Raw genomic sequence first — 23,621 nt, 5'->3', positions numbered from 1 at the left:
ATGCTCTTTTCTAAATCGGGATTTCTGTTTCTACAAAACCTGCATCCACACAGAAATGTTATCTGAAGGCTCCCGCCATTTTTTTTCATTGGAAATGGGCAGTGAAGAGAGGATGTAGTGTAGTTGCTTTATTAGGTTTTGCAGCTGCTGCAACACAACTACGAGCGTGTTTGTCGTATGTATGATGGGTTTAGGGTTATAGGTCAAATTAGAGGGTTTGTCACAACCATGGTGGCATGACGAGGCAGATGAATGGAGAGGATGATGAAACTGGACGAGGAAGAAGGACGCATTTGCAAAACGTCACCAAACCAGGGTTTAATGGGTGAAGGACAGGACAGGGGAGACAGGGGAGACATCCGGCAACACCGTGAAGACCCGACCGCGAACAAAAACGAAAAGGGCAGCAGGTGAAAATGATTAGGGAACATCACACATGACAAACGTGAAACTCTGGCCAGGAGTAACCCCTTCCGTACCGGGTCATGACAGGGTTGCGCTGACAAAAAAGCTGCTTTGCTGTCCACACGGATACAAAATTCACTCTGGAATCCGTTTTAGAAAAGAACTGTTCTAGGTCCCCTGAAATGCGTTCCTGTGTGGACGCAAGGCCAGGTCAAATAGAAATTTTTCGATTTTAGACAAAGATGAAGCTCCTTGTGTTCTTGTACCTGTCACCAGTCCATTGTTTGTCCAATTTTTTTTACACTCCTAACACCTCGGCTGCTCAGCTGCCACCTAATGTATCCAAGTGTCTGACTTCACCTGTAAATACACGGTTTTGGTGTTCTGTGGAGTCACTGGTCCTGTTCATCTATATGCTGAGCAGCTCTTTATGAATAAATTATGTGTTTGGAAAAATACCAGGTAAATTACCATTTCTGAATGAAAATGGTAAACAGGGACGAGGGAAGTTCATATCCAATTCCAATCACTTCCCCCAAAAGTTTGGCCACATTGCAGCGCTCAGCCTGTTCCTGCCCGCTGCCAGCTTTTCAAAGACAGCCTAATGTCCAATTTACTTTGCGCACAGTGAGTGTGGATTTGTTATTTTGCAAATATGATTTTTTTTTCGGGAAGAGTGTGAGTAATTGAGGTGGAGGTTGAGATGGTTGGGTGCACAAGCGGCGAGTTGGGCTGAGGCAGAGCTGAATTTTGTGGACCTGCCATCCGTTTGGAGGGGGTGGCTGTGTTGGATGCGATTTTCTGTGCTAGCAAAGAAACTTTCCGAGCGGGAAATGGCCACAGCTACTAATGAGCCCAATCATTGGCGAGGGTCAGATTGAGTGGGAAATTAACACTGATTACTCCACGGAAAGCTCATTACCGGCACTCTGCATTCATGGCCAGTTCGTGGCACAGCTGCTGTTTGTCCTGAATTGGGAGTAGGGGATAGTTGATGTTAATGAGCGGCGAATTAAGGCACTTGTGCGCAGCAGCGACGTCCTGCAGGTTTCTGTAGAGGACGGTGAGGCACCTGATGTGCTATAAACAGCTATGGACTACAGCTCTGCACTGAATCATGAGCCAATGCACTCCTCAAAAAGCCAAGAGACAGTAGAAGCTGTGTGGCAGCATAACTGTATTTTATTTTAATAAATTTTTTTAAACAATAAAATTACTCAAATAATTCAAACCCCACTTACTACCATTGTGTCCCTGAGAAAGACACTTAAGCCCCGGTGTCTCCAGGGGTCTGTACCTGTCACTACTGATTGTAAGGCGCTCTAATAAATGACTGTTACGTCCCTGGATGTATGCTCCCATGTGTTCTGTGTAGCTGGCTGTGGTTTTGTGTTCTGTCTCTTTTAGGTTGACTTTGTGGGAGGAGTTGAAGCCTACCAGCTCCACCTACCATCTGCCTATTGGTCACCTCCACCTATATAAAGAGACTTCGGCTGGTTTTCGCCAGGTCCCCAGGGTCTGCTAGGCCCTTACTCTTTTGGGAGGCTCTCAGGGTCCACTCAGATCTGCAAGGAGCTCCGTTGGGGGTTTCATTTGTGTGTCTTGTTGCTTTGTGTGATAGACTCCTTTGTTGTTAGCCTGTGTTAGCCTGTTAGCTTTATGTGCCCTTTTTGTTAACTTATGTGCGTGTTTGAGTTATCCCCGCTGGACCATCCCTTCCTTTAGACTGTACTGATGTTGGTTAGCAGTGCTGCGTCCGCTGTTTTATTGTACTGTAAATAAAAGCACTGTTTGTAGGCTTTGTTTGGTTGTGTGTGTGACAGGGGACGTCCTCCTGTCCACACCCTTGTCGTGTTTCTTAGACCGCTAGACTTAAGAATGTGACAATTACATAAATACCCATCAAAAACAATAATAATAATAATAAAAAGGGTCCAACAGATGTAAAAAGCAGTCTCATTGACTCTACGATACATATGCACTGCAATCCCAAAGTCACACAAAAGAAACATTTCCATAAGGCTACCAAAGGAAAACCGTTCACATCTACCTTGTTGGGGAGGGGGACAAGGATCCCCGTCTCCAGATGGCCTTGCTTCATGCAGTAAGAACACTAGGAAGGTAAGCGGCAGGCACTCACACTCAACTGCCCTCCACACACCAAACCAATTAAGCAGCAGACTTCCGTTTACTTATCTTTTCAACTGTCAGAATCCCTCTGCGCTCCTCATTGGAGGGATTTTTTTGGGTGATCACGACAGTGCAACTTTCAACCTGCCTAGTGACAGAAAAACACACATCACACCGGGGTCATTAAATCAAACAGCACAAAAAAATTGTACATTTCTCATTCATTTCTTTTTTTGGTTTTTACATGACATTAATTCATAAATTAATTGTAGCGTTAAATATTCCTTAAATTGATTCAGTAGTATTAATTATGCATGTTAGTGTTAAGAAACACTTGTGCCGGAAGATGTCTGTTCGGAGGCTCGGCCAGGCATCTAGAAGATCAAGTGGAGAGAAAATAGATTTTCTAGAATTCAGCGAGGATAGAAAGACAAAATTGCTTATTGATCCCGTTATTGTTGGGGGAAAGTCCTACATGCTGACAGCAGCCGTGAGCCCATATCTCACTCCTGATTGAGCTTCGTTCTGGCGGTGGTAGAAGATGGGTTTTTCTGAGGTCGGTCCGGTCAGGCAGTGGGGGTCTAATCTATTTTCGTGACGTTCGGACTGACAGCTGGAGGTTGTCTTTTTCTCTTTCTCACATTTTTTGGTCAACTCATCACTGCCCAGGGTCCAGCTGCAGGAAAAACTTGGAAAATGATCAGACCGACTGCTTTGCATTGTGATCCGGCCTCAAGTCACGACCTTCACACCCCCATCCACCCTGTGACCACTGGACTTATTCTATTAATTTAATTTAAAAAAAGGCACTCAGCAAAACAGCACAACTCTATTTCATCTGGAATGGTTGCAGTAAACAAGAGCGCTGTTACAGACAGGCTCGCGTGCTTCACTGGCTCGGAATGAAATTTATTAATTTCTCAGTTATGGGAGCATGAAATTGAATTTGGAGCCATCTTTAAATTGAATTTGAATACTCAACATATTGCACTGGCCAAGGGATCACTGTGTTGCGTTTGTCCTGCAGAAGGAGCAACAGGAAGGAAGCACCATAGTCTTCAGATGTATGTAAGTTGCTCAAACGGACATTAAAATTTAATCTCCCTCTAAAAATAACATATTGTATCATAGTAACATTTCATGGCAGCATTATCCAGAATAATTGACATTACAGATATGGCAAAATGACAAATGCCGAAAATTAACACCATAAATGAACAGCCCAATGCTCCAAAATTTTGCCAGAACTCAAAAGACTAACACAAAGTTGCCAGGTCCAGTTAACAACAGTTTTCACTAAAATGTCGGAGCTCCCGAGGGGCGGAATTCACAGTTTTTTTAAAGATGTCCTGATTGGCCACACCTGGCAACATCAGCTGTGGCCAATCCTGACAAAAGCTAAGCAGGGTTGGGCCTGGTTAGTCCTTTGATGGGAGACTGCCTAGGAATACCAGGTTCTGTAACTGTTCTGTTGAACTATTTTACATCGCTTTTTAGATTATTACTAAAGTAAGTTGAGGTATTTTCACTCTTTGATACGATTTCCCGCCCTTTTTAGTTTTTTTCCCTTTAAAAGTCAAACATTTTCAAGCAAAGGTTTCCTACGAGCATACCAGCCAAGAAATACCTGATCTTGTCTGATGCAGGAAGCTACAGGTAGCCAGTGGAGGGAACGTAGTAGTGAAGTAATGCAGGAGAAATTGGGAAGGTTGTGCTGCAGCATCCGTTTTTTTTTCATTTAAAAGTCACACATTTTCATGCAAGGCTTGCTTACAGCCCCACCAGCCAAAGAATGGCTGATCTCGTCTGATCTCGTAAGTTAAGGAGGATTGGTCCTGGTTAGTACTTTTTCTTTATAAGTCAAAATTTTCAAGCAAGGCCTGCTTACAGACATACCAGTAGAGGAATGCCTGACCCTGTCTGATCTCGGAAGCTAAGGAGGATTGGGCCTCGCTAGAAATTGGATGCGAGACTGCCTGGAAATACCAGGTGCTCTACGCTTTAACTATTCATAAATCATTTTAAATCAAGTTAAACTTTTTTTTATATCACTTTCTTAGTTTGTTACTAAAGGAAGTCAAAGGGTTTTTTCACTTTGATACATTTTCTCACCCTTTTTCATCTTTTTTTTTTGGCTTTAAATGTCAAACATTGTCAAAAAAAATTGCCTGCGGCCATACCAGCTGAGGAGCACCTCATCTTGTCTGATCTTGGAAGCTAGGGAGGGTTGGGCATGGTTAGTACTTCCATGGGAGACTGCCTGGGAATACCAGGTGCTGTAAGCTTTAGCTATTGATAAATAATTTTAGTTGAAATTTTTTTACATCACTGTGTTACTTAAGTCAGGGGGTATTTTCACTCTTTGATACATTTTCCCGCCCTTTTTTCTTTAAGTCAAACAGTCAGGAATCCTGACAGAGCCCCCCCTCCAAGGGCAACTTCCTCAGAGCCCCAGCAGTACAATCAGTGGAGGTGACAGGGCGGACGGCGGGAACCACAGGGCTCCTGCCCTGATGTGTCCTCCCCTTGGAGGACCCAGTCCCTCAGGCTGCCTCCCCGACGTGGTCTGGCATGGCTGCCCGGTCCCTCAGGCTGACCATCCGGCTAGCCCCTTCCGCGTCTGTTGGGACAAGCAGGCCCTCTTCCTGCCTGTCCCACCTGGGTCCTCATGCCTACCAGGGGGCTCTATGGTGCTCCACCCCTCTGGAGGCAGACGCAGGCCCATGTCTGGCCCGCCCTCCTCACCGGCTACCAAGAGCAGAAGAGCAGAAAAGTACATGCCACAGGATGTTATAAATTATTAGCTCCACTAAAGGGTCCTGGGACAAGAGGGACATCCCACACGGGGCTGGGCGCGTAGCTGGAGATGGTGGTGGGTGTGTGGCATGGATAGTGGGGGAAGGTCTCTCCAGCAGGCGGGGGCACTGTTGCTGCGCTGCCACTCAGCTGGAGAACGTCCACGCAGAGGGAAGGCGGGAGCTGGAGAGGTGGATTCCCAGTTGAGTCCCAGTCCACATTGAGCCTTGCCAGCAGAGCGCAGAGTTCCTGGCTTGACATGGTGAAGATGGGGGTCGGAATGTCTGCGTTCGCTGACCACGTCATTTCCTCGTGCTGCCAACTCCATCGTCCTCGCTCCGCCCACTCACCTGCCGATGTTGCTGCTTCCGTATTTCGGAGTCTCCAGGGGTTGGCGTAATCATGCGGCTCCACTCACCACGCATCAACCCTCGCCTCTCTAGGAAGAGAACGCTCAACCATGGAGCTCCAACATTCTATAATGCTGGCGAGCTGACAGGGGAGAGAAGCGCAGAGGGGGGACATGCTGGGAAAGGGATTTTATTATAAAACAATAAAAGAACACAAATAAACAAGGCACAATGGCCAAAAAGGGAAATAAAGGGGAACAATGTAAAATGGCCCACAGGCATGTGGCGATTGCCAGAACTCAAAAGACTAACACAAAGTTGCCAGGTCCAGTTAACAACAGTTTTCAGTAAAAAGTCAGAGCTCCCGAGGGGCAGAATTCACCGTTTTTTCACCTGGCAACATCAGCTGTGGCCAATCCTGACAAAAGCTAAGCAGGGTTGGGCCTGGTTAGTCCTTTGATGGGAGACTGCCTAGGAATACCAGGTTCTGTAACTGTTCTGTTGAACTATTTTACAGCGCTTTTTAGATTATTACTAAAGTAAGTTGAGGTATTTTCACACTTTTTGATATGATTTCCCGCCCTTTTAAATTTTTTTCCCTTTAAAAGTCAAACATTTTCAAGCAAAGATTTCTTACGAGCATACCAGCCAAGAAATACCTGATCTTGTCTGATGCAGGAAGCTAAGTAGGGTTGGTCCTGCTTAGTACTTGGATGGGAGACTGCCTGGAGGTATCAAGGGAGGTAAGCTTTAACTATTGATAAATAATTTAAGTTGAACTATTTTACATCACCTTGTTAGACTAAAGTAAGGTAAGTTATTTTCACTCTTTCATATGTTTTCCCGCCTTTTTTTCATTTAAAAGTCCAACATTTTCAAGCAAGGCCTGCTTACAGCCATAACAGTTGAAGAATGCCCGATCTCGTCTGATCTTGGAAGCTAAGGACGCTTGGGCCTGGTTAGTACTTGGATCGGAGACTGCCTAAGAATACCAGGTGCTGTAAGCTTTAGCTATTGATAAGTATTTTAAATTTGAACTGTTTTACATTGCTTTGTTATTTTCTTACTAAAGTAATTCGGGGTATTTTCACTATTTGAAGTTTTACTGCCGTATTATTTTATTTTAATACATTTTTTTTCTTTTAAATGTCAAACATTTTCAAGCAAGGCTTGCTTACAACCAAACCAGCCGAAGAACGCCTGCTCTTGTGTGATCTCGGAAGCTAAAGAGGGTTGGGCCTGGTCAATATTTGGATGGGAGGCTTCTTGGGAATACCAGGTGCTCAATGATGCAGCTGTGCCAGTTTGAGCCACTCCTCGCCATGTACAACAAAAATGTCGAAAACGAGGACCAGCAACCTTTCCAGAGACCGTGTGCGATCAGTAGTGAAGAATTTGGAGCTCCTGAACGAGACATGCGTAGGGGAATATTGATGATAATATCTGGTCGTAACCTGGAGCGCTGGAAAAAGGGGTTTATAACTCACATCATCTTGGGGGTGTAAATCACCCACGTTCAGGCCGCCGTCAAGAGACTGCGGTAGACATCATTAGCCAATATGAAGTGCTGGGGGGCGCTTAAGTGAAGGGAGAGAAAAAATCAAGATGGCACCACCGACAGGGGAAGAGGAGGTCGCTCTCGATGGCCCTCTGTAATGAAGTCAGTAATTAAGGGGCCTGCGGCGCCTCCCCAGCCCACCAGCCTTTAATCTCCGCACAATAAAACTAGAACGTCTTTTTCCATCTCACAGTCAGTGGCTGGTGACAGATGTTGCATAATAGCCTCTGTGAAAGATCAAATGTCCATTCTTGTCTTGTCTTTCTCTCCCTGGTTTTATTACAGTTAATTTTTTTTTAAAACCTGCATCACCAGCAGTGATGATTAGGGTTGATTCGAAAAGGTAGGGTTTGGATGGGTATCGATTTTTAGTGTTGCATGCTTTCTGGCTGACTTATTAGGTCACAGACGATACACAAATCATGCAGCGGGGGAAAATTAGTACGATGTCGGGTGGTAAGCTGTCCAGCTCTTACAGCTCTGTACATTTTGCATGTTATCCAAAGGCAGAAAATGCAAGCGTGGACACTTCCGGGTCAAAGCCAAGGGCTGCACAGAACGTCTTGCTGTAGTGTGACTACAAATTACACCAAGCTGGGTGCATTTATTGGTGTATTTTGACTACAAATTACACCAAGCTGGGTGCATTTCTATGACTTCAGGAAGTTCAGTTTGGTCTGGATTAAATCAGACTAATGCATTTATTTGCTTTTAGATTAAAAAAAAAAGATAAAAGATAAGCTGTTGCCATTGATGCGTGGAGCTGAAACTGTTCTGCAACGCAGGAGCAAATGCTGCACCTCGATAATGTGGTCTCCATGTTTTACTGACAGTAATTCCACTTTACACTCAATCGCTCATAGCAGAGCCCAACCCAACCCATCACAGGGGTGGAGCATTAGACTGGTGTCATGGCCAACGCGCCTCCAGCCTGCCAGAGGGCGCCGACCAGCCTGGGAGACAATGACCCGGAAGAGGAAATGGAAGCGGGCGGCGGCGAGTATAAAAGTGAGGTAACCCCGAGGAGACACGCCCGCTCTTTGAATGAGATCACTCGCCAGGGACGCTAGCTCTCTCACCCACGCCCAAGATACTTTGATCCATGAAATGCGACCTTCGCCTGCCCCCGACTTCGAGAATTGCCTGACCCCCTTGAAACCACGAACTTGGAACTTCCTGGCCATGACCTCTGCCTGCCCAGTTAAGTTAAGGGCCCTGTCATTGCTATGATTGTAATATGCCGTGCCTCCCTCAGTGAAAACACTAGAACCCTCATCCCAACCCACCAGTAGACTTGGATCAAATGTACAGAACGCCGATCACAATTCACCACTTACAAAGCTTGTTTTTATAAAAAAGTGACATGAAGTACGCATCTTTTTACATATTTTGTGTAATAAATCCACTAGCACAATCAGCCGTGTAGGAAGCCCATGACGTGACAAATGTTTAATCAACTCAACAAACCAGACAACTCTAAAAAAAGCCGGAACGCCCTCAAACAAGATAGGTTGAAAAATACCATTACCAGATGATTAAACATGCTATTATTCTGTCAAATTAAACGAATAAAGAAAACCAACAAGTTATTAATGCAAGATAGATATTAGTTAATGGGAATGATGTGATTGTATTGGGGGACCCCTGCTAACCCCATCGCAGGTCATGTATTTGTTCTTGTCTCAGCCTTGGATGGGTCCGGTACAACACAGACACACGGCCAGGCTCCAGGCTCTTCAAATAACACCAGTCCTAAACTCTGCCAGATGTTGCTTAGCAACAGTGGCACAAAAATTTGGGCATGTAATTAGGATGAGAAATGAAAGATCTGTGCAGGAGTGCAATGTTTAGGATGCATCTGAAGCGTAATTGTGTGCGAGTGTGTCGGTTTCATTCTTGCACTTTTGACACCAGGTTCATCAGCCCATTAACAAACCTTGTATTCCCTGAATCACACATTTAGTTCTGTTCTGTAAGCACAGAAACTGCAAACACTGCCTCCGTTCAGATGTTGCACAATTTATCTGGAAATTAAACAGAGATTTTTGTTCTCCTCGCATATTCAGTTACCATGACAACGCATAATACTTCACCCAACCTCTATTATGGCAAAAAAACTAAACAAAAACAACAATTTCCAGCCAGCCTTCAAACATCAACATTTTAAATAAGTTTAATCAAACCAGGTACAAAAAGAGTGCACAGTAATTACAGTAAACTTACAATCAGCCAAAAGTTTGCAAGTTATTCCGACGCCATTGCACGTGTAGCCCAAATCTGCCGAAGTGGTTTAACACTACAAATGTTTAACACTGTAGAAATTTAGAAAATGAATGCGATGTGGATGCTAAACCGGTTTAAACAAAACCTAATTTAAATCTTATCTTTTTTACTACATAGATGCTCCTTGATTAATAAAATATAAAAGTTGTCTGTAGTTCCTAGTATGGAGGTCAAAATCCTTCCCAAGATGCTTGAAAACTATGAAAATATTTCATGGAAACTGAAAAAGAAAGATTTTGATGGGGAAAAAAAGTCAAAACATTGCAAGTGTAAAGTTATAGTTATAGTTACATTAAATATGTAACATCTTCATTTCCGGGCCTGCCTGTAACTACTGATTGTAAGTTGCTCTGGATAAGGGTGTCTGGTAAATGTTGGACTAATAAAAGAGTATCTTATCTTATTATGTTGTGATTCCTTCTTGAAATGTGTCATTATTGGACATCTCTTTTCACTCTTGGGCACCCCGGCTCTGATTTCTGCATGTCTGCCTGCGTGTGACTGGAGAGAGGGAGACAGGTAACAGGTTTCCGGCTCCTCGGCGCTGATGTGTGATGCTGCTGTCAGTGTAAATCAGCCTGAAGCCTTGTGAACAAACTCGGCTCCGGCAGCAGCTTGTAAAGAAAAGAAAAGGAAAAAAAAAAAAAAAAAAAAAGAAGCAACTTAATCTGTTCATGAGCTTCTTGGTGCATAAAAACACAGAGCTGCTGAACCCCGACAGGCCGCTGGACTGATGCTCCTCGTTCCTGCCGTGAAAGCGCGGGCTTCGGAAGACATTATCATTTCCATTTCTTCATCTGACGAACGCTGAACAGGTCAGGAGGAAGACATCTCATCGCTCCGGCAGCAAGAGAAGACAGCAGAGCTGCTTTCAACATAATTGTCTTCACTTAAAATCTAATGCACCTTAAAACAAGCCCTGCTGCTAGGAGAGCACTTGCAGGGCGTGGAACTCCATCAAGGACAACGCTCCCTGTGATATGCAAATTAGCGAAAAATGAAGCTGTGAATAAAATAAGAGAGCACATTTTGTATTGTACATTTCTATTGCCATGGCAGACATTCCATGTCCGCTATTTATTGACTATCTACATTAGATACATTGAACATTTAAGCCACATTAAATGACCCTGTGTCTCCTCGGATGGACACGGCTTATCCTGCACGTCCCACATATGCTCAGATTGGGATATAGAGGTCAAGCGAATGACTTTTAAACCTGTCATGAGCCTAAATATGCAACACGTGTCTTGTGAAAGTGTGTAGCTAGCTACACCCTGCCCCTAAACTTCATCCCAATAAGCAAAGGCTCTTTATAAAATAGCATTTTTCAAGATGTTCCTAGCTGTACACAGAGAGACAGAGCGAGAGAAATGGCTGGCTTAACTATGACTATTGTCCTTTAAATCTCATAAATCACCAAAATTATTAGACATGTTGCAGCGTGATACAAGTGATGTGTTTCCTCCAGGTTTTTCCTTACTTTGAATGTCGTTGGTTAGTAATCTGACTGTCCACATTAAACAGGGCTAGAGAAGCCGCTGGCATCGGGGAACACTGTTACCATGAAGGGGTGCAGGTGGTCTGCTGCACTCTGCGAGAAGGGGATTTTGCTGCTCCTCCCTTTCTTCACTTGTTCTACTGTGTTCCAGAATACACACACACACACACACACACAGCTCACTCTAAACTACCTGCAGCCTCCACAGTTCTATTACGATCACTGTGGGACCTTCATTCTCACCTTCCTTCCCTATTTGTACATGAGGAAGAAGGAGAGAACAAAGTTATTATGGTACAGCTTTGACACGCACACTGTTTGCAAATGACATTTTATTTTATTTTTTGCAGCTGTTTGGAAAGATTGCCCCCTGGTGGCCATTAAGCAGGATCTGATTTCTAGACAGAGGCTCAGAGGTGATCAGTGCTGCCCAATTCAAGTCACTGGTTGGCTGAAATGTGTCCTCATCTCAACCGAATATCTGACAGTCCCAAAAACCACACACACACACACACACACACAGGATCTTTGCTTTAATGTAGTTGTTGAAATTTATGTTTTTGAACTTGCACTTTGGTCCCTGCAATGGTTTCATGGACTGAGTAAAAGTTAAAAGTGATAATCATTGTGAAACACTACAGTACAGCTTGAATTGTGTCCTCTGTATTTAACCATAACCATCACCCCCGGTGAGCAGTGGGCAGCCATGACAGGTACCCAGGGAGCAGTGGCACCTTGGCGGTTCAGGATTCGAACCGGCAACCTTTTGGTTATGAATCCGCTTCCTTACCCACTAGGCCACTGCTGAGTGAAATGGGTGCTGCAGGACTGGGCACTTCCACGTACCATGTGACTGTAAACCTCGGCAGGTTTTCAGTGGGTTTTTTAGTACTGTTGAAATTGAAACTGATGTGCGGTTCACAGCGTAACGACTCCTGCCATCTGGAAAAAGGTACCACAACATTCGGACCATCACTGCCACTCTGCAACAGCTTCATCCCACAGACCATCAGACACCTGAAAACTTTCCACTCGAACTACCTGTTATATTGTATGATTATCTATCTGTAATATTATTAATGCACCGTTCCATTTTGCACATTTTTTTACTTTAAACATTTATTATTAATTTCACTAGTTTGTCTGTCTACATGTTTTTTGTTAAATTGTATTCCTGCACTCCCTTCCCTCCTCCTCTTTGCACTTTATGTAGCCCAGTTTGTCCGTGTCGCACATGTGCACTTTATGTCAGTATGAAACGTTGTTTAAATGTTACATGTAGTGCCAAGTTCCAGAGAAACATTATTTCGTTCCACTATATACCGTCTATATAACATGTATAGAGCTGAAATGACAGAAAGCTCAATTCACTTCTCTTTCCAGCCAAATCCCATTCTCTGCCTCAAGCACACACATTAACACACAAGCACGGCCACAGCCAGAAGGCCACTGCCGACCGCCGGCTCATCTGCACAGAGGCATGGAGCTGAAGGTTGCGCTCTCAAAGACGCCATAAAAAGCACAGCAGCAGCAGCAGCCTGTGGACCACAGATCTCCATACTGGGATACTGATGATGTGCGTCAGGCGACAGGTCCAGTGTTCCAATTCACTTATGACTTAAATTACCACTTCCATCTGAATATAAAGAGGAAGAGGAGAAACATGTGGATGTTCGCCACATTTTGACAACTTTACAGGTGACCAAAAAAAAACTAAATTACCAGTTTATTTTTAAAAATTGACAATTTTATTATGTTATTATTATCATCGCTTTATTATTATAATTCTATTCTATAAATATTGTTTATTTCTCCAAATTACATTTTAAAGGTCCCGACATAATTCTTTTTTTGCTTTATATCAGTCTATGTGTCTTAGAGAACATCTGACTGGGCATCTACTGCAGGAGGAGAACAGACTAAAGCTGGGAGAGGAGCTGCGCCGCATTGTCCACGTTGACGGGCTCCCGTGGCACCTCCCGCACAACCTGCAGCAAATGCAGAGATGCTGGTTAAATCACCACGACAACCACCATGCCCTCTCCATTAATATGGAAACAGATTTGAGGCAAAAATTTGAAACAAAACTCTCCTAATATCAAAATGCTGAAATGTAAAATTTTATTTTTTGCTTAAAACTTGCTTGGTTTCATTCTCGTCTGTGAATTTTCATTCACGCCACCCCTGTTTACGTTTTTTTTTTTTTTAAGCTTCAATCGGGTGGTAATAGCCTAGTAGCCACTCACCTATGAACCAGAAGATCCAGGATCAAACAAGGATACAACCATTGTGTCCCGGAGCAAGACACTTAACCCTGAATATCTACAGGGGGACTGTTCGTGTAACTACTGATTGTAAGTCGCTCTGGATAAGGGCATCTGATTAATTCTGTAAATGTTTCAAATTTTTGGCACAAATCTGATTCTGTGCGTCAAGCCCCTTTTCTTACTTGCACTTGTTTTTTGGGCGGAGCCGCATTGCATTTTGAGAGGCTTTTCACATCTCGCTGCACCTCTGAGAAGATCTGGTTCAGGTTCTCCACCTTCTCGTTCTTCAGCGTGTTTATCTATCAAAATAAAAGAAACAAGCAAACATTTTTCATTCTTGTCCTTGCACGTTCTACACAGTTTCTACACAAATACGAGATTTCTAAAGAATTCTAGAACAGTAGTGCCACCAACCTCAACCCATTCTCACATTTAAGGCACACCTGGAGGGTACAAGTTCCTGTATTCACTTACAGAAACAGTCACAATTCACGCAGAACCAGATACATATCGGTCATCATTACCCTTGCTGTTTCAATAACTAAATATGCAACTAAAACTAAACTGAAGTTTAAAAAAAAAAAAAAAAAAAAAAAAAAGGCTGCTGTGTCCAGTTTTAGCTTCATTAATGTCCTGACCTGGAAGCCCTTTATTCCCTAAACCTGATATTACATGCACTAAATGAACTGTCCGTAGGTGTGTGAACTTCTGTTGGGTTGGTTTAGGCGTACATTATGTATTGTATTTATATTATCAATTTTTCCTCTGTACAATGAATAATTAAAAAAAAATTCCATAATGTATGATAATTAGTTATGTAATTAGCATTTGAGTCATAATATGAACATACAGTACAGGCCAAAAGTTTGAACACACATTCTCTTTGCTCTGATTACTGCTTTGCACACTCTTGGCATTGGCCCCTTTGCCTTCACTCTGCGGTCCAGCTCACCCCAAACCATCTCGATTGGGTTCAGGTCTGGTGACTGTGGAGGTCAGGTCTCCACTTTTTGTTAAGTACATAACTCCACGTGTTCATTCATAGTTTTGATGCCTTCGGTGAGAATCTACCAATGTAAATGGTCAAAATAAAGAAAACATATTGAATGAGAAGGTGTGTCCAAACTTTTGGCCTGTACTGTATTACGCTATAACATGCACAGCCTTCATTTAGCCTGCACGTGCTTCATTTAGGATCTGGCAAAGCTGATACGGCATTCCTGTTCGTTTTATTTTTATATATATCATCCCGGCAGCTCACACACCACACGGTCAGCAGCTGGCCATGTACCGTAAACGGCGGCCTTGTCGTTCTGAAGCAGGCAACGTACGTGTTTGAGGGACGTGGTGACCGGCTTGGCTTTGTTCTTTGGTTTGGCGTGCTTGTTCGCCACCTGAAAGACGCTCTTCTGGTTCTTCCCCTTCTGCTTGCTCTTCGCCATGCCTCTTGCCAGAAACTGTTCTCGAATACTGGCTCTTACGATAAATGTCCTATTAACACATACACATCTACAAAAGTATGTATGAGCAATATGCAATAATCGTTTAAAAAGAGAAAGCGGAACGTTAAAATCAACGTAAAATAACTTCTCTCTAATTCCTACGCTTCTTCCGCATGGTTTGACTGCAGTTCTTCTGTAGTTGTGTATGTGTGCTTGCGTCATCCTGCTGTAAGCGCGCTGACGCCACCTTTCGGTCGGGCGGCCGCAGTGCAGTACTGCATCTCTTTGCTGAGTAACCTGGGTTTAAAAAAAAAAAAAAAAGAGTCAGTCGGGGGACCCAGGACACGCTGGAGAAATGATATCTCCAATCTGGTCTGGGAACGCCTTGGGGTCTTGCCAGAGGAGCCGGTGGAGGTGGCTGGGGAGTGGGCTGTCTGGGTTTCCCTAATTGGGATGCTGCCCCACGACCCGGATAAGTGGACCAAGATGAAAAAGAAGTGTCAGTCGGGGGGTTAATTGCGTTTAATTGTCATTTTGTTAAGTGTCACTGCTGCGGAACTTTGTGACACTCGCTATCTGTTTCTCATTCCTGTTTGTCACTCTCGCTTTCTGTGTTAAGCATTCTCTGACACACACACACACACACACACTCACTCACACACACACTCTGCAGGAAGAAAATGTTTGTGCAATGATGTGATGTTCACTCAGTAACGTTGGAACCAGAGTGCAAGATTTCACCATGACATGTGAGCGTGAGCATTCAAGTGTCTGATATTGTGAAAAATGATACCTGCTAATCTCGAACATGCCCAAAGCTCGGGAAACCCTACTGTCACCCTCCCACACATACAAATGATCAAATAAAAAATGTTTGGCAGGTAGCCATATCTGGAGGTGGAGCGTCTACTAACAACCCAACAGAACTTTCAGAACAAACTTTTCAGCTTTCAACACAATGACCTCCCAAAAAAAAGGCCTTCATCTCTTTTTGAGTTCATTAAGCAGTCAGTCCACTTTCTGATTCCTGGATCATGGACATCAACCACCAAAAACTGTGGTTCGCACAAAGACACAGAATACATGGTCTTGGTCTCGGTCTCGGCCTCGCCTTAGTGTCTGGGTGTCGGTACTCTCAAGTCTTGACAGCGTCTTGGTCTTGATACAGTGGTCTTGATACTTCATACTAGTGCTAGACCTGAAACTGCAGGCATAGACTATCTGAGAGGAAAATGCTACAACCAAGTATTACTTTCACGGCATACACTCTTATGCAACTATTTTATTTTACTTTGACAGTAGAAATGGTTAAAGGTCACATTAACAGTGGAGAGGCTCCGTGAGAGGTCATCTCAAATTTGGGTTTGATATCTGCTCTTTTTTGTTATTTTCTCACAAATATTATATTAGAAGGCAGGGTTTCATGATGGATGAACCTCACATCAATGATCATCCCTTCTGCACAGGCAAATTTAAAGGCAGATTTTGAATTTATTTTGTAGAATTGGTCCTATGTTTTTGGATTCTTCCACAATCATGTCTTATGACTTATGACTTGCTGAACAAAAGCTAAAACATTTTACATTACAAATTTTTTTAAGAATAAGAATATTTATCCATGACATTAGCCATCCTTAATAGGGCATCAATACAAAATAGAAAGGAATACATCGGCGTGTCACATGATTTTATTTGTAAACTTTGGGGAAAAAAAGACAAATAAAATATATTAATTCTAACAGTAGCCATAATACATTAAAACAAGCACATTTTCATTTTCCATCATGAAATTACACTCACAGCAATAACCCGTTCATATTCCACAGGAACAACACACCACTCATTGGAAACACCAACCCCAGGCTGATAGGGGACTGAATTACAGAATTGCTGTCACAAGCGGTATCTGCATTACTGATATCTATTCAGATGAAAGCTTATTAACTCTATTAACTAGTCTTAATGATCATCCTAGCACTACAGAACACATTTTCTGACCCATTGCAGAATGTTTTACTAGTCGAGGACACAGCCTATACAGTTTCTGTATATTTAATCAAAAATTTCGTTTCAAAATAGAATTACATTTTTTTTACATTTAATCCCTAACCTGCAGGGACCAAAACCAGCAACCAAAATACACACACACACACACACACACACACACACACACAGAAGGTCTGTTTGGGCAGTTGAAGACACTGCTCTATTCCAGTGTTCTTATTCGTCCATTTTAGAAGGCGTGTAAGGTGTGTCAGGGTCAGACTGTCTGCTATGGGACAAGCACATGCAGCCGATTCACCAACCCATTCAAACATGTGAGGATGAGAGGACAGGACAGGACAGGAGCCCGGATCTCCACATTGCGTTTTGGACAGAACGCGCCTGTGTTCCTTAGCCGTACTCCACACTGGGTGGACCTCTCACCAGGTTGTAGTACCCAGCCAGAGCCCCAAGATCCATGTAGAGAGACGCCCTCCTCCTGCCGGGACCAGAGTCATCGGTGTAGAGAGAGGAGTCTACAGCAGGGTGAGGGACACACTGTTAGGGTCTGGAGCATTGTGTGTGTGTGTGTGTGTGTGTGTGTGTGTGTGTGTGTGTGTGTAAAAGAGAGAAAGACAGAGAGAGACGTACCCTGTGTGGTGTCTGTGCTCTGGCTCTGCTGACACAGCAAGGGGTGAGTCCCCTCATCCAGGGCCGAGTCTAGGCTCCAGCAGCGCGGCTGCTCGTCTCTGGACGGATGCAGGGCCTCCTCGTGCAGCAGCTCTGTGGCAGAGCTCCTCTGCGAGGGGACCCTGTCCATGGCCCTCTGCAGCAGGCCCTTCATGGCAGGACTGCAGTCTTCAGAGATGTCCTCCAGCGGGGGTGCTTTCTTATGGATCTGAGTGGAGAGGGGAAATCGGGGGTTAGACATTCTATTGGACAGTTTGATTTGCTGAGAAGCAGCCAGAATACAGACATACAATACACATCCTATTCAGTTAGCAGTAATTAGTGAGCAAAATTCAACATCATTAATTAAAAGTATCATGACGGCATATATTTAAAATATTTTAATGGTATCTTCTGCTATTACAATTTTGCATTGTATATTTTGACCTGAAAACTGTGTCATTATTTATATTTATATTCAATATTAAATTCTTACATTTGTTAATCAAAGATGCCCTGTATAGTAATAGCATACCAAGCCCATCTATAGTACTCATAGACTAATGGAATATTTTACATCAGTGGAATAAAAGTATATTAGTATATGATTAATTAAATATAACTGAAGTTATGCTAGTTCTGTGTTTTACATCAGTACCAGTGCAGCACAACAGATTAATATCATTAATTTCTTGGCCTTCAGGAAATACTGTAATATCATCAATGAATCTCTAGTTTCTGTGCACAACGCAATGATTCTCTGATTTTAGAAATGAAGCCAACAGGGTGCAACTTTCCTCCCCACCTCGTCGGTATAATGGGGAACTGTTCACTTCTGCACCAGAGCCTGTGTGGGTCACGTGACATTAATCGACCATGGGCCTCGGGCTGCTGTCACCAGACACGCCATATATATAAAACATATTTCCAGCTTCAGTAAACGTGACTCACTGAGCAAGCTGAGCTGGAAAATGGAAAAAAATCTACTGCAGTTTGGTGGCGCTATGTTGCCCCTCCCGTTTAAAGATTTCTTTCTCAACATCATTGAAGGTCAGGCCTACATTTTATACGGGGAAAACACAGCCGATCATCGGTACAACACCAGACATAAAAGCCTTTTTAAAAAACGGACACCAGCATCCCCCCACCCACTCAATTAAAAAAAAAATGTCACAGGGCCGGTTTCCACATGAGGAAGTAGCAGACCAGACACACACACACACACACACACACAGAGCATGTGAAAAGCAGAACGGTGTAAGAAGTTGGAACCACGGCCCAACACTCACGATGTAGAGGTAGGACGGGTAGGAGGAGCGTGGGTATCGCCGCACCCAGGGGGGGCTGCCTGTCTGCATGTGGACGATGGACGTGCCCAGGCTGTACACGTCCGTCTTCGTGTTGTGGCCTCGACAGAGGACCAGCTCCGGACTCATGTACATCTACACACACACACACAGTAACATACAGTTAATGTGAAATACACACACACACCTTTACTTGCCCGTATTTCACTGAGGGGAAATGATCACTGTGCAAATGTAACCATGGAGACACACATCTGGGTCGACCTCAACTGTTTGCTTTGTGTGTTTGCGCACAGTTTGGACTTTTTAGCGTCACACACGATAAATTCCATTTTAGTGTGTCAAGATTTGATGAATGTGTGTGTGTGTGTGTGTGTGTGTGCCTTTGCGCTCTGTGGCTTTGCTCCTTCCTGCCACATGCAGCTCTGGCACATGAGTGACGCTGGAATTTCCAGTCTGCTTCAGATTATGGCAGCGCTCAGCATGCTTGTGTCTGTGTGTGTGTGTGTGTGTGTGTGTGTGTGTGTGTGTGTATGAACTGTATGAAACTGATTTCGGTTTTTCAGAAACTGGACAGATGAGGGAAATGCTACATTAGCTTCCCCGTACTTTCCACTTTTGTATTTGTGTTGTTATGGGTAGTAGCCTAGTGGGTTAGACACTCGCCTATGAACCAGAAGACCACAAAGACCCAGGTTCAAGCCCAACTTACAACCATCGTGTAACTGAGAAGGACACTTAACCCTGAGTGTCTCCAGGGGGACTGTCCCTGTAACTTCTGATTGTAAATCACTTTGGATTAGAGTGTGTGATGAATGGCACAAATGTAAATGCATCTTCATCTAAAGGGGTCTGATAAGCACAGCCACCCACACACTTAGCACTTCTGCTTTTCTGTTTTCAGCAAGGTTCCGATCAGCTGACTTCTGGCCTACAGGAAGTAAGCACTGCATCACACGTCTTGGTTAACGGATTCGGTGCGGGTCTCACCTCGGTTCCCCGGAGGTCCCTGGGGACGTATACATCTCCTGTCATCTGCACGGTGAGGCCGAAGTCGACCAACACTGCTTTATCTGACATCAGCACGATGTTACTGGCTGCAGGAAAGGAGATACAGGGAAAAGAAAAGACTTAGATGTTCTAGGTCCACCACCTCCCAGTCAATGGGACCTTAATTAAATGCATGCATTAAATGTTGATGAAACCATCACCAGGATCTCTGTTTGGATGTATTTGTTGAACAAGATCTTAGTTTCCTTCTTATGACCTACTTAAATGTTTTGACAGGAAGCCACTGGCCAGCGAATGCGGCTCTTGTGTCTGTGGACATTTTGGCACCGTGAGGCATGGCATGGTGTTTTGCTTACGTTTGACATCGTGGTGGATGATGTTATGGCCGTGCAGATACTCCAGGCCGCGGAGCACCTGCTGGGCCACCCAGATGATCTCAAACTCCCTCATGGGCCCACAGCTCTCCAGCTTCTCCAGCACAGAGCCCCCCTCACCCGCCTCCATGAACAGGTGGAGCGTCCGCCCCCACAGCAGCACCCCAAACAGCTCTGCAATGTTCTCATGGCGGAACCGGGCCTGGATCTCCACATCCGACGCCTTGAAGTTCTCCAGAGGGATCTGGGAACCAGAGAACAGTCAGGTCGTTATTCCAAACACTCCCTCAAAAACAAGAACAGGAATCACAAGGAACTGAGTCCACCGAAAATATTTGTACGACTAAAACAATCTTATACATGAAACTGTGCTGAAATCCCTTTAAAGTGTGTTTTTCTTATTTAAGATACAAATGTAATAAATACATTTTAAAAAATATTCAGAATTTATTTATTACATTTTGAGCACCAAATAGCATGATTATAGCATGTTATTATGGTATGTAATGCAAGGACGATGTGTGAGTGAACTAATAATTTATTAATCTATTTAGAGATTATTGATAATTACAATGTTATGCAAAAAATTCTTTGCATAAACAAAGCCAACCCCATTCTCATATTTATACGTAATTTTTTTTCTTCATAAATGCATATGGTGGGTCTGTGTGAAACAGCATTTCAAGACACCGTATGCTCTGAATAATGTTGTATTGACAATAAACCTCTCTTGAATCTTGAATTAAAATTCATTTATCTTAGGATCAGTGGAGATGTAGAGTCACACTGGGACAACAGAGACTTTTCATGTTCTTTTTTTGGCTCCCGCTTGCTGGCGGTGTGTGTCTTGGGAAGGGAAACAAACCACCCCTTTCCGGGAATCTGCAGCATGGTGTCTGCTCGCCGCATTCCTGGAATTCCCACTCACCAGCTTACAGGCCATGCGCTTGTGCGTCGTTGCGTCCTGTGCCAGGTGCACTTTCCCGAATGAGCCTTTCGGAATGTGGCCAGAGCCCGGGTTCCGGTACACCAGTTTCCATGGGAACAGGGTGACATCAGAGTCTATACGGTAACGACCCTCCTTTATTACCATGTCTGTCTGCATGGAGACACACAGACAGCAGGAATCAGTTTCGCAAACATACTAATCTAAAAAAAATCCAGAATTCCATGGAAAGTCTCATTTGTTTTCCAAAATTTCATTCAGAAAGCATTTACCAAACCTCAAGCGTGCATCATTCACGCTTACGTATGATACTTCTGATAAATACCGTAAATGTAAATAATAAATCATGCCTCAACCAAGCAGCAAACAATCAACTTCCAAGCATCTGCCAAGCATCAATCATGCACAAACAATGTATCAACCAAGCACCAACCAAGCATCAACCAAGCATCAACTAAGCATCAACCAAGCATCAATTAGTTTCTAACAAGCATTGAACAAGCATCAATCATTCACAAACAATGCATCAACCAAGCTTCAATCATGTATCAACCAAGCATCTACCAAGCAGAAAATAAGCTTTAATCAAGCATCAACCAAGCTCCAAAAAAGCATCAACCAAGCATTAACCAAGCTTCGGCCAAACATAAACCAAGTTTCGACCAAGCATATAATATCTTTGCTTCTACTTTTTTCACCTACTTATGCAGAGAGTATGAAGGAAGCCTCACCCTGAGCAGCACCCCCATCTCCTCCTGCAGGTGAGACAGAGTTGCAGTCGAGGTGCTGGACATCAGGTTGATGAAGGACAGCATGTCAGCCACGTTCCCATAGCGCACAGGCCCCTCCCCCTGCGCAAGCGGAGCCAGGCCATGTGATGGCTGTGCATTTGCGTGTTCCTGAAGCTCATCCATGTTGTCCTGAGAACAGCCTTCCTCCCCAGATGTCTCCTCTTCCTCGTCCTCCTCCTCCTCTGAAGGGTAGAGGATCTCCACAGCCTGAATGATGTTGTCAATGTTCAGCTGAGCCAGCAGAAGTTCTAACCCAGCATTCTCATTCTGGAGCTCCATTCTGAGCATGGTCTGCAGTGCTCTACAGCAGAACAACCAGTATATGAAATATAAAAACAAATCAGGGGGGATGGTGAATTTTATTGTCTATCAGACAGTTTGGATGTTCAATGTCAGATACTGAGATTTACTCCCAAAGTAGTCAGGTTACCTTTAAAAACGTGCCGTATACCTGCCAGTTATTGGCCCTGTTGGCTTGCCGTAGTGGATTATTATTATTACTACTACTTAATAGGCTTTGCTATGCAGGTAAATTCATGTGGGCTATGTACTTTTCATATTAAGACACATTAATACAAACTAGTTTTAAAAAAACCTTTTTTTCCTCCACCATTTGTGGTGCCGCCTGGATGGATGGCATATAGGCATTTGCCTATATTTTAACAGATCAGCTTACCTATCAGAAGGGTACCTATCGCATGCAATCACGGTCGTGTTTCGGATGTGTAGATTATACTACCAAATAAAATTGTACATAATGTCAGTGTACATGTGGGTAGGGTTAGGATAAGGGTTAGGGCGCAGTTGCTCATTATTCACGCATACCCTCTCTCTCACGGTATTTTACTCAGTATACCTATTATTTGATTAGCAGAAGGGATGGATTATCAGAAGGGATGGATCAGAGGGACTTTTTATTTCAGGGGGGATGACATCCCTTCTCACCCCCCTCAACCCGAGTACTGAGATCAACATTTGAGCAGTGCGAGGGTCATTTGCCGGTCTTATCCTGCATCTGCACACCCTTCTTTCGTGGTGGCACGTCACAAAAGGTCACCGCACCATGATTTACTGTTTATAAGTTTTGCCTTCTCTGCTGCGAAGGGGGATTTCTCGAAAGGAGAGAACCCGAGAAATGCTTACTACACACCCACACACACACACACACACACACACAAACGAGTGGTCATGTGATCGCCCTGATGTTTACAGGCATAGATAAATATAATTTCTAATACAACTACAACAAGTAGGGTGCATTATTATTAATGCTTATAATATAATAATAACAACAGTGAAGTTCAGGAAAGTGCAGAGATTGTCCCAGATAGAAGACTAAAACTAAAAACAGAAATATACAAAACTACATCCAGAGTAATACAAAACTGTTAAAAAAAAAAAAACTAAAACACGAAACCACGCCGAAAAACAACAGGCATTCATTCTCCCATTAAAAGTGAAATAATAACTGAATAAAAGGAATAAATGAATAATCGCTGCCCACCTTCACCCAGACGCTCCACGCCGAGCAGCTGAAGTCGAGTCGCGTCTCGTGTGCGCGCGTCTCGTCGCTGCGTCGGGGCGGGTGCGCGCGCAGCTCGGCGCGCCTTTTCTTTTTTCTTTCTCGTCATTTTTTTTTCTTTTACGATTTTGTCTGATCATTTCCAAAGAACCCGACGACCCCAGGCTTTCCGGGAAGGCACCATTAACTCATTAACGACGACAATCTGTACCATTCTAATCTTTCATGTTGTCGATATTAAATTAACCGTAAACATCATTATTAAAAAATCCCATTTCCATTCCTT

At 43.7% G+C, this 23,621-nt stretch overlaps 2 protein-coding genes and 1 pseudogene across 2 annotated transcripts; 1 reads left to right on the top strand and 2 right to left on the bottom strand.

Annotated features, from left to right (window-relative positions):
* Positions 1-6,569: 6,569 nt before the first annotated feature.
* LOC114785022 (uncharacterized) lies at positions 6,570-6,688 on the top strand (annotated as a pseudogene).
* Positions 6,689-12,772: 6,084 nt separating this feature from the next.
* Positions 12,773-14,944, bottom strand: rbis (ribosomal biogenesis factor). Its single transcript, XM_028970250.1, has 3 exons — positions 14,622-14,944; positions 13,473-13,589; positions 12,773-13,011 (listed from the first exon to the last, which is right to left on the bottom strand). The coding sequence occupies exons 1-3, from the start codon at positions 14,730-14,732 to the stop codon at positions 12,943-12,945; spliced, it is 297 nt and encodes a 98-aa protein (XP_028826083.1). The 5' UTR covers positions 14,733-14,944; the 3' UTR covers positions 12,773-12,942.
* Positions 14,945-16,405: 1,461 nt separating this feature from the next.
* On the bottom strand, positions 16,406-23,508 carry map3k8 (mitogen-activated protein kinase kinase kinase 8). Its single transcript, XM_028969669.1, has 8 exons — positions 23,318-23,508; positions 21,754-22,114; positions 21,005-21,175; positions 20,059-20,320; positions 19,682-19,788; positions 18,674-18,826; positions 17,367-17,613; positions 16,406-17,251 (listed from the first exon to the last, which is right to left on the bottom strand). The coding sequence occupies exons 2-8, from the start codon at positions 22,099-22,101 to the stop codon at positions 17,127-17,129; spliced, it is 1,413 nt and encodes a 470-aa protein (XP_028825502.1). The 5' UTR covers positions 22,102-22,114; positions 23,318-23,508; the 3' UTR covers positions 16,406-17,126.
* Between the last annotated feature and the right edge of the window lie 113 nt (positions 23,509-23,621).

The sequence above is a fragment of the Denticeps clupeoides genome, chromosome 2 (assembly GCF_900700375.1).
Source record: "Denticeps clupeoides chromosome 2, fDenClu1.1, whole genome shotgun sequence".
Taxonomy (NCBI): domain Eukaryota; kingdom Metazoa; phylum Chordata; class Actinopteri; order Clupeiformes; family Denticipitidae; genus Denticeps; species Denticeps clupeoides.
Note: the sequence above shows the minus strand (reverse complement) of the source record. Positions and strands in the feature narration are given on the sequence as shown.

Bases quoted from the DNA above. Each gene is read 5' to 3' on its own strand.
- map3k8 (XM_028969669.1), bottom strand. From the start codon at position 22,101: ATGCTCAGAATGGAGCTCCAGAATGAGAATGCTGGGTTAGAACTTCTG. The intron at 20,321-21,004 runs GTGAGTGGGAAT...TCTGGTTCCCAG, and splicing joins AGCGCATGGCCTGTAAGCTG to ATCCCTCTGGAGAACTTCAA. The intron at 19,789-20,058 runs GTAAGCAAAACA...CCTTTCCTGCAG, and splicing joins CATCCACCACGATGTCAAAC to CCAGTAACATCGTGCTGATG.
- rbis (XM_028970250.1), bottom strand. From the start codon at position 14,732: ATGGCGAAGAGCAAGCAGAAGGGGAAGAACCAGAAGAGCGTCTTTCAG. The intron at 13,590-14,621 runs GTACGTTGCCTG...TTATTTTGATAG, and splicing joins TCACCACGTCCCTCAAACAC to ATAAACACGCTGAAGAACGA. The intron at 13,012-13,472 runs GTAAGAAAAGGG...CATTTGCTGCAG, and splicing joins CGCCCAAAAAACAAGTGCAA to GTTGTGCGGGAGGTGCCACG.